Below are 10,814 nucleotides of genomic sequence, written 5' to 3'. Positions count from 1 at the left end.
AAAACCATCAAACTGTCCTTCATCTGAAATAATCAACCTTATATACGGTTCCACAATCATATTAGATAACCTGGAGAAAAATAGAAAATAGAGAGTGAAAAATTACACCAATAAAAAATTCAGTTGGCTCATACTCGCATTGTATGTTCATGTTCAAAATATAAATCTTAATATACAAGGCAGTCAACAAAAATATGACACTGAAGCAAACACTTTCAGAGCAGCAGGACAAAATTGTCAATCAAACACAAAGACAAAAGCCTTAAAGGGATACTTCACCCATTTACATGAAGCTGTGTATCATTAGAAACATGGTAGTAGTGTTGAATGGTTGTAAATGCTTAAGTGTCATAATGCATCACATGAAGAAAACTTCCAGGCAAAGAAAAATATATTTTTCTCGTCTCAGGGCAAAATGAGGGTTGGATTCACGACCATTCAACACTACTACCATGTTTCTAATGATACACAGCTTCATGTAAATGGGTGAAGTATCCCTTTAACTTTAACACTTCATCAGACTTTACATACATTTTGTGATGTAGCTGCGATATTACCTGAAGCATCATTGTGTGATGTCCACAAAGCACAGTGGGACTTATTTTGAAATCAATTGTGTTCCTTTCCTATAGAGTTTGAACTTAAACCTACTAATGGTCACTCAGGGCGTGATTTCTTTGATTTGACAGTCTTGTTGCTGTTTACAAAGAAATCTTTAGTACAGTCAATGTACATTATTCCTTTTCTGTCACAGTTTTGGGTTTTTCATTTCAACCTTACAATCTATTATACCTAAAGTGGCCTTTGTTTTTCTTGCTGTAGCTATTACGAATAGCGCCACTTGCTGTGTGCCACACAGGGACTTGTGATAGCATGTTTACATCCATTATTTATCTGAGTGCAGATAGTTCAGCTCTAAACAATACAGATCCATAATAGCTTGATTGTAACATCAAACTCATTATTTAATGGACACAATAATTGTAAACTTGAACAACACAAAACCACCTTCCACTAGGTGGCATTATGTGTTCAGCATACTGTTGTCCTGTTTCAGCTTCATTCATACATCGATTCAACCAGGCCTGTCTGTTTGATGGTCTCAGCCACCTGTCTGGAGTGCTGCATCTTAGCTGACAGAGCCTCCAGTATATCATTCTGGTCCACAGCAGTGGCTGTTCTGTAAATAAATGTCCCCATTGACTCCAGGCCACGCATTCCCAGATTCACCCCGCAACCTGGAAAGACAAAATCCCGGACATCATGCATGAATCTAATAAAACATATTGTAGTAATGCATAGCACTTGTTTATAATTTCAAGGTTGGATCCTCATTCTGCAGATAAATAACTTACTTGAATCTTTAAGTCATTATATTGTCAATGAAAAGCTGCTCATAAAGAAAAACACAGAGCATCATGGGGAACAGAAGAAAGTAAGGGGATTGGGTGCAGGAATGAGTCACACCCATTAACAAGAAACATACTGCACGCCTGGAAAACAGTGTACTCTCTCCTTTTATCTACCATGCATTAACCTATTTTATAAACATGTCTACCTGTGTCAAAGTTGAGCATCCGTGCCGCCTCCCCCTCCACAGTGACTGCGACGTTGTCCTCCTCTATGTAGGCAGCGCTGATCCGTCTGTGTGATAACTGAATCTCAAAGAGACGCCGACTGCACTGCATGTTGTGCAGCGTCACATCACTCAAACGAGGTTCAATGTCAGTCTTATAGGCATTAAAGGACTGGTGGAAAATGTTCTTCATGATCTGGGCAGTGGAAAAAAAAAGAGATAATTCAAGGTTAATGCTGATGACGTAGATGGATAAATTGAACGAATTCAGAATACAATAAGAGCTGATTTATCGTACACAACAAACCCAGAACTCAAGTGCAAGATAATAAAAGATGCAACTTGACTGATCCCATGACTTATGCAATGTGAGATACTGAACCAAGTCATTTGTTATGGATAATATTGGTTATAATATAATATTGGTTTCTGCTCATTTACAGTATGATAGCTTATCTTCTGAATTTGAACCATTTGGAAATATGAATATGTGGCTTGGAGAATTTGAAGGGATTTGACAAAATTTCTCTCCGAAGGTAATGACATCATATTTACTTTCTTCTTCTTTCCTGTTTGTACAAAGTATCATATGAATTGAGAGAAAAACAGAAAACTAAAAAAGAAAATCTTTCCACCCTGTATTCTGTTTTTTTTCATTGATTCTGTGCTGATTGTGGGCATAGAGTGACGTGTGTTTCTGTCTCTCTCTCTCTGCTGGCTCTACTCTTCTTCGACCCGTACTTACACGGTCATCTGTTACCAAGTAACAGTGCATATGAATGGACACCCACATAGCAACAAGAGCGTCAAGAAGGATCTTGCTATGTACCTGTGCGCACTAGACTACGTGCTGTGTTTGATCAGAGAGTGACTTTACAAAGAAACCTGGAACTTAAATAAAAAGAACTGTCCAACGGTTGTAACAGCAAACACAGCCTGTTCTTAAACACTGAAAAAAAAAAAAACACCCTCCTGCTCTCTTTATTTTTACTGGCATAAAAGCAGGGCATAGATGGCCTCCACACATACATACACACACTAACACATGTAAACCCTTTTGTGAGTTCTGCTTTCCCTTCCCCCTCTTTCCCCGTCTTCCTCTAATGCTGTCAGCCAAACACACACTCTTCCACAGACTTCACAAAAACATGTAGATATTCAGAGACTAATGGACTCCAATAATGCTGTGCAGTCAAAGGACATTTGCTGAATGAAAGATCAGGAGTACATAGATAGGCAAGAGTTATTATAGCTAAATGTTCCTTACACATGGAATCCTTTAAAATAGAAGATAAAGAAGTCACTAAAGCTTTAGAAAGGATTTAATCTTAAGAGTCTCACAGAGCAGTTGGCCGTATGCCTGAGGAAGCGGACCATCTTGGATTCTGAGGCAGGGCAGACAAGGGCCATGTAGCGGTTTCTGAAGGTGCCGTAGATTTTCAGGTGGAAGCCGGGTTTAGACGTGTGGTTTCGGTGCTCTCGCAGTGCCTCCACTCCGTAAGCAGACAGGTCAAAGTAGAGGCTGTGGGCTCGTATCTCAGGAGTGGGGACCTAAAGTGAAGAAAGAGAGAAGAATATTAAGACATTTCAGATAATTTACAATAAGTATACAAGTATCACCTTAAGAACATTCAGAATACATCTACTAAATGGGTCAAATTCTCTACATGCACTGTAAGACATGAGAGACACACATAGATCCCTTTGAAATGCATTTACAAATATTAAACATATTATTGCTGGAAGCAGGGAAAAGGCCAAATGACAATGTTCACTGGACAGCACAGACTTACGTGATTAAAAAGGTAACTTTTTCTAGTTGTATATCTTTACAAATTAAAAACGAAAAACTTCTCTTCTTTTACGTAACACCTCTGAAAACTGAGACATCTAAGTGACGGAAAATCCATTAGAATGTTTTTATTCATTTGCATTTTTTGTTATTTCAAGTTATAAGCATATGTGAGGCCAAGCTGCTACATGCTTTTATTTTCATTTATTTGACTTTTCTGTCCTTTCATTGGCCCACTCTCTCTTATAAGAAATGTTTTACCACACCATCATTTTCCATGGCTCTTCAAATGTGATTGTCTTATCAGTGTTTGAATGTCTGTGTTTGTCAACACCAAATTCGAAAAAGACAAAAATAAAGAAAATTAAACCAGCCGATTTGGATCAGATGGCTTTTAATGTAGCTGAAGGAGATACTGTGGGAGCAGAGCAGCGACTGGGAGGGAGTGGAGGAGACAGAGGGGTGGATCAGGTCATATCCTGGGAGGTAAATTCAATCACTACAGGAAACAGCCGGGGAGAGAAGTGGACAATAAAAAGCAGACTGCAGCAGCTATAGAGAACGTGATGGAAATGGTTATGGCGACATCAGCTTAGAAAGAAGACTATGTTTGTGTTATAATATTAGTTCATATAAGCCTGAAATCTTTTTTTTTTTTATTTCCACTTGAAACATTTTCTTCAAATATACAATTAGTAAAATCAATAATACAATTTCTGGTGATCCATGATTTGTCAAGTTTGAATGCTCTGTAAGTTGCAACAAGTAACAAATATATATATATATATATATATATATATATATATATATATATATATATATAATTTTTTTTTCTCTCTCTTTATTTCTGTATCTGCAGATTCTATAACATACTGATATCTACATTCAAACAGTCTTTAAATTACTTGATTGAAGTGTTTTCTATTCCTGTAGTCTGCCTTTTGTTGGCCTCTTGGCAACATCACTGAGTCATCGTTCAACGAACCATCTGCTTTTATAATAACAGGTAAACATTGGCAGTTTGACGTAAAACATTTGGCCAGTATTTTTCATATCTTGATTCATATTCTCCCGGCAGTAAGCAGAATATTAATGTGGCCAGGGTTATATAACAAATCTGGCCAAGCCTCATCATCCTCCACCACCTGAATCCATCAGAAAAACAGCTGCTCTTATCAAACTGGAGATGAGTAAATCAAAAGAGAGGGAAGTGTTGAGTCTGCTCGCATCTGTCTGTTTATATAAGACTTAAGAGATATACGAGATTGTGTTCAGCTGCTATTAGCAGGTCCATGTCACTGTTTGCTCAAACTGGCTTTATGAAATCAAATGAAGTGGCCTTCACTGATATCCTCCAATATCCTGTTTCTATTGCCTCTTTCTTTACACAGACACCTGTTGCGCATTGCCTCAGTTTGTACGCCTGAGTGAACATGTGTATGTTCAAGTTTATATATACAGATTGTGTGTTTGTGTGTTGACCTGTCTCTGGTCTAGTCTCTCGATGGTAGCATTAGCTCCATAAGCATGGCAGGATTCCACAGTGTAGTCAGAGCTGATGCCCAGCACAGAGCATGAGTCGCCACATGACCCATCCGCCACCACAATGACACGCGGCCAGTTATTGTGAGGAATCCTCCGCAGGTACTCCTCTGTGAACTGATACAACAAGAGACACACAAGTTAACGAGGTCATGCTTTAATTAACAGAAAAATCCTTCTAATGAAGCATTTGTGTTGGATTTACTTACCAACATTTTAACTTTTGGAAACTACGCATTTATATAAGCATTGAAACACTGCAGATACCCCTACATCTCAGAGAGATGGTGCCTGTGCTTAGTCACTGCTCGCTAACCTTATTTTTATTGTGAAGCACTTTTTGATGTCTGCGCTAGAAAAGTGCAATATTAATAAATAACTTTATTTCCTTACTTACTTACTTAATTTAAAGGAAAAGGAAATTCTAACAATTAACAGACTAATATACATTGTGTCAGCCCTAGAGGTTATTACTTTATAATTTCTCCACTATGACCGTATGCATCTGTGTATCTCTTCCAAAAATGCATATTTTAATTTCATTAAGAATGTTTGATGACTTTTACTTTAACAAAAGGTTTGTTACCTTCCCCACTAATGCCTATGTTATGTATGATAATGCTGCATTGGATTGCAATAAAATGAAACAAGGCCTTGAACTGCATGGCTGAGGAGGCTGTGGTTTTCTAAGAAACAGCGCATCTCTAAAATAAACATTATTTTGCCTCTATGTGTATTGTTCATCCTCTGTAAAATTCATGGTACTTGGTTGTGCGGGAGAAACACCAAACCAAAGTTTAAAAAATGTCCCCTCACAGAGGCTATCATGGTTAACGTTTGGCAGCATAGAACAGGTTATATAAGAAAGGAGAAAAACATCCATTCAGATGCACTGACAGGCTTCAACAATCATTTGTCAAACACAATGTGTTGTCTAATCAAGAGAAAATTGCAAACTTGGCAGTGACTCTAAATGAAACTGAAGATTGCTGTGATTGCAAAACCCCTCTTGACCTTGTCTTCCTTCTCCAGAAGTCTGTGAGTCACTGAGGGCTACAAGTACAGCGTGAGGAGCTGTGGAGAACAGAGCTGAGGAGAAAAGATGATGCAGGCCAGAACCAGGAAGGACACATATGACACAAGACTACAACCAAGACAGTTATGTTCATGACTGTTTGATGAGCACAAGAAATAAAAAAAAATGTAAGAAAAGCAAATTCTAATCATGCAGAGTGACAGTCTTGACCTCCATGGAGGATTAACAGAGTCTCATCTCTTAGTTCCTAGCCATGACACAGATAATCAGTGAACATTTCATAATTGTTGGCCCACAATGAGTGCTCACGCATGGTCCTCTCTGAGGTTTGGGGTCAGTGGGTTATTTCTTTGTCGTATACGTTAATGAGCACTAGGGAATTTGTTCTCACTGTATTATATCGGTGTTACGATGCCAATAGAGGGGTATATAGAAATAAGCATGACATTTTTGTTAAGATAGTGATAACACATGGATTTTTTTGTTTCTAACACAATGCATCAAATGATTACATGAGGTGTGTTTGATTTGTTATTTTGAATTCAGGCACCAAAATAATACACACAGATTTAATTGAATGCGTTTGGCTTCGAGAAATCCTCAAAAACACATTCAATAGTCTGAAATCAAACAGGATTTCATATTAAAATCCATTTAAGTAGCAATTTTACTGAGTGATGCATGTTGGATTAACCACAAGTTATTCTTTAACAGTCTTTTACCACTGCCCAGAAACTGTAGGCAGGATTCTCTTCAGGTTTGAGGTCAGCTTACATAACAAATTCTGATGAGCGGGCTTTGAGTTTGATGTTACACAATGTTGTGTAAGGAGAAGCTTTGGGAGTAATGCGGGAGAGGCTATGTACAGTTCATCTAGTGTAAATTTCTCCACAGAAAGTCAAATGGAAAAGGGTTTTTTGATAGGATAATTGAAAAACCAATGAAAAAAGACTTAAACTCAGATTGTTTATGAGAGATGGTGCTTTAAATGCTAAAGCATTTTATGTGATGGGGCAGCAGAGAGACTTAAAGTGCTCTTTAAAGGTCAGTTTAAGATGTAACGCTGATGTACACAATAGACAGCAGCCTTGTTCAGGTTCATCATAGAGCTAGAGGAGATTGCGGCCTCTGATTGGTCACAAGAACAGACATCTCTGTCACCAACACTGCAGAGAGCTATCTGACCCTTGCTGAAGAGGAGACACACATCGCTTGTTTGCTTTGACCGCTGCCACTGAGGGAGGATCAGGTTTGACAGACTGTAAAGGCACAGTCAGTACAGGATGAATGTGAGACTGAGAATGTCTCTCTCCTGTCTACAAAGTCACTTCACATCTCCAAATCGGTGCTCAAAGAATATTGATATCTGTCACATGATAGCAATCTAAAGAGGGAATTTAAATTTATCAACATGGGGTGTTAGCACACCGGGATCATTTAGTGTGAAGCTCTATCATTAGATATTCTAAGGCCCTATGTAGACTCATTAAGGCCAGTAAGTTAACGTACAAGTTAAGGGAGGAAGATATATACCTTGGTACCTAGTTGCACTTTGATCTCCACTTTCTGTTTCTTTTGCTCCAGGATGCTCAGCAGATACTCCTGAAACACACCGATCCTGGTAAAGAAGTGCTCATTGTGCCAGCAGCCTTCCATGTTATCAAAGTCCACCCCGAGTCCCAGCAGAAACTTGACACTGCGGGGGTCCAGGGCGATCTGCTGGGGCCGGCAGAGAAGCGCAGTCCGGTACCTCTCATCCAGCACAGTCAGTTTCAGCACCTTTCCGGAGCGGACAGCGACCAGCGCGGCCGTTAGCCCCACGGGACCCGACCCTACGATGAGCACAGAGATCCTTGCCCGCCACTGTCTGATACCGTCCAGGCTCACTTTCACCACCACGTAAACGAATACAGCCGCCAGAGTGCTCAGAGCGGTGTCAAAAGCGAGCGTGCAATACTTTTCCTCTACGTTTTCACCGATGTCGCCAACTCCAACGTTTCCTGACTGCAACCCGTCCATCTCGAGAGCAACAAAAAAAAACTTTAACGCGTGCAGAAGCGTTCACTTCTCTAACAATCAGCCGACCGTGCTCTTATCATTTATGCATCAACGACAAAAAACCCATACCACGTCCATGCGTATAGCCGGAGCAGCTGCGTGCGTCCTCTGCGCTTCCTGCACTGCAAGTGGAGTTGTTGCAATACGCTGGTCTCTCTCTCTCTCTCTCTCTCTCTCTCTCTCTCTCTCTCTCTCTCTCTCTCTCTCTCTCTCTCTCTCTCTCTCTCTCTCTCTCTCTCTCTCTCTCTCTCTCTCACACACACACACACACAAAATGGGCAGTTCAACCTAAAGGTTGTTCGTTACCACATTTTCGAAATTGCCAGGACTTTATAATGTCAATTGGAAACGAGCAGTGGGCCAGATGTTTGCTAACAGCAGTGACCGCGACAATGTGCTTCTGTTTTACTCTAGAAACTATTGATTTCCTGTGGATGCACTAGTGGGTCAAAAATGACCCGGTGTGGTTGTTTTCTTGCAATATGATTAGAATGAAAAGTTGTTTACATTTAATATTCAATGTTCCTCAAAAAACATGTATTTTTTCATCATCCCATAGAAATACATGAGTTTTTTTCTTTTTAGTTTAAAATTAGGTCATGTAAAACTTGCATGTTTTGGAACTATCAACATGCACATGTAGACCACAGTATGACCACATTTTCACGCATAACTGCTTGGGAATTATCATTATTCTGGCACTGGCTGCTGCACTGACACATGATTGTACAAGCTAAATCCTAAACTCTGCAGATTCACACTTAAATTGGACCAACTCAAGGAAGGCTTTTGGGGCTTGGAGGACCTCTGTGGTCACTGGTTTCAGCATGCCATCCGAGTGTTTGAAGTATCCGCTTTGCAGATGATCCAGCTGCAGATCCTACAGAGCAATGGCTTCCTGTGCCCATACTCTTGTTTGGACATGGACTCTCAAGATGCTGCTTTACAGCTCCAAGTTTTGGAGGAAGCTTGTCACTTTCTGCCCTATGTTTGCAGAAGAAGTGCCATCACAGTTAAGGGATTACCTTGATGTAGATCTGCTTGGGTGCTCTATAGAGCATTGACAATATCTTCATCTGCTTTGAGATAGACCTGCAGCCAGCTTGCCTTGCCTATGCAGGAGAACCTTCCTGTGTTGTCGACCCCAGTGAATGCATGGAAGGCTAGTAAAGCATTTGCTCTTTTTTACCTAGTGCTCACCCCAGTGGTTCAATCTACACAACACCAGAAGCCACAGAAATGGATGTGTTTTTCGACATAATTTGCTGTGATGAGCACTAAAACCTCTGTATCTGGTGACACATACAGGGCAGATTCTCCGAGTGAGAGTGCAACTAGAGATAAACAAAGACAAGAAAAAGTTTCTATTCATTATTAAGTCAGAGATGATAACATCTACCACATCCCAATGAGCAGGTTCATCTCCCCAGACAAGACTAAGTGATCTGACTGAATGTCTTGCTGCCAAAACTCAACAAAGGGTCTTCCAAACTGATCATTGTCATGGAAATTATCAAGACTTGACTTCACACAGTAAGACTCAGACAACTCAAAGTTTATACATCAGATGAATACTGCAGGAGACATGATTTAGCATCGCACTTGTGGTTCAGTGTCATGCTCAAACATAACTGCAACTGCCACTTCCAAAGGCTCTGCATATATTCAAAAGATATTATCATTATCAGGGTCGTGCCACATTGGCCCACCTAGAATAATCTTTGATGTCAAGCAGCCTGGAGTGAACAAAAAGTTCTCCTAAACATCTGCAGATATCAGGAAGAGCTGCTGACATTCTCCAAGCTGAACTGGATTAGGTCTGACTGACATCAGCAACAGTGAATTAACATTACACATTAACTAAGTGTAATGTCGTTGACCGTACACATTTTCTGACTCAGCAAAGTGGACAAGTCAGGACTGCCAGGAAAATTCAAGTCCTGGATATACCAGCATAGCATCCTGCCACGGATCCTTTGGCCATTGCTGGTTTACAATGTACCCATAATATCAGTAGAGATGGTGGAGAGAAAGATCAGTGGATACCTACGCAGGTGGCTAGGCTTCCCACGTAGCCTGAGCAGTGCAGCTCTGTACGGGAGGAATAACATTCTGCAACTTCCTTTTAACAGCGTCACAGAAGAGTTTAAGGTCCTTTGTACCAGAGAGGCAATGCAGCACAGAGATTCCAAAGATCTCAAAGTCTCAGCAGCTGGCATCGAAATCCATCGAAAATGGAATGCCATTCAGGAGTTGGAGACTGCAGAGGCAAGGCTCAGACACAAGGCAGTGGTGGGGGCAGTTGCAAGGGGAAGATCAGGTGTGGGCACCTTTCCAATGCCCCAGTACAACAAGGCACAGGGCAAGGAGAGAAGACTGCTTGTCTAGGAAGAAGCGAGGAATAGGGAGCTCCAACGGGTCTGATTGGGTTGCAGGAACTGCAATTTGCATTCTTGTTCCACTGTTTCAAATGCTGTGGTTGACCTGCTGGTTTTATTCCACAGAGCATTGCATTTTGCAAAAGTAGACTTTGCAAAGTATAGGCCTCAGGATGCATGCCAGATCGGGCCATATTTATTTTGCCCGTATGCTCTATATTATAGCCCACCTTCAATTATATTTTATGTTTTATTAGTGAAACATAAAAGTTATTCCTCTCTCCGGAATAAGACGCTCTTGTTGGCGCCGTCATGTTTGTTTTACGTGTACTTCACTTGGCTGAGTCTGCGCCTGCGCAGGTGTTGGCAGCTGTCAGAAACCCGGGTAAGGCGTATACATGCCACAGTATCCCGTTTCCTATCGGAGTTCTC

At 40.6% G+C, this 10,814-nt stretch overlaps 1 protein-coding gene across 1 annotated transcript; it reads right to left on the bottom strand.

Moving 5' to 3' along the window:
* Window positions 1-543: 543 nt before the first annotated feature.
* On the bottom strand, window positions 544-8,254 carry LOC306825752 (uncharacterized protein). The gene is made up of 6 exons (XM_079346705.1): window positions 8,074-8,254; window positions 7,480-7,965; window positions 4,851-5,027; window positions 2,918-3,127; window positions 1,559-1,772; window positions 544-1,238 (listed from the first exon to the last, which is right to left on the bottom strand). The coding sequence occupies exons 1-6, from the start codon at window positions 8,080-8,082 to the stop codon at window positions 1,060-1,062; spliced, it is 1,275 nt and encodes a 424-aa protein (XP_079202831.1). The 5' UTR covers window positions 8,083-8,254; the 3' UTR covers window positions 544-1,059.
* Window positions 8,255-10,814: the final 2,560 nt, after the last annotated feature.

Source organism: Symphodus melops (assembly GCF_947650265.1).
Source record: "Symphodus melops genome assembly, chromosome: 6".
Classification (NCBI taxonomy): domain Eukaryota; kingdom Metazoa; phylum Chordata; class Actinopteri; order Labriformes; family Labridae; genus Symphodus; species Symphodus melops.
The sequence above is the reverse complement of the archived record's forward strand: the minus strand, read 5'-3'. Positions and strand labels throughout refer to the sequence as shown.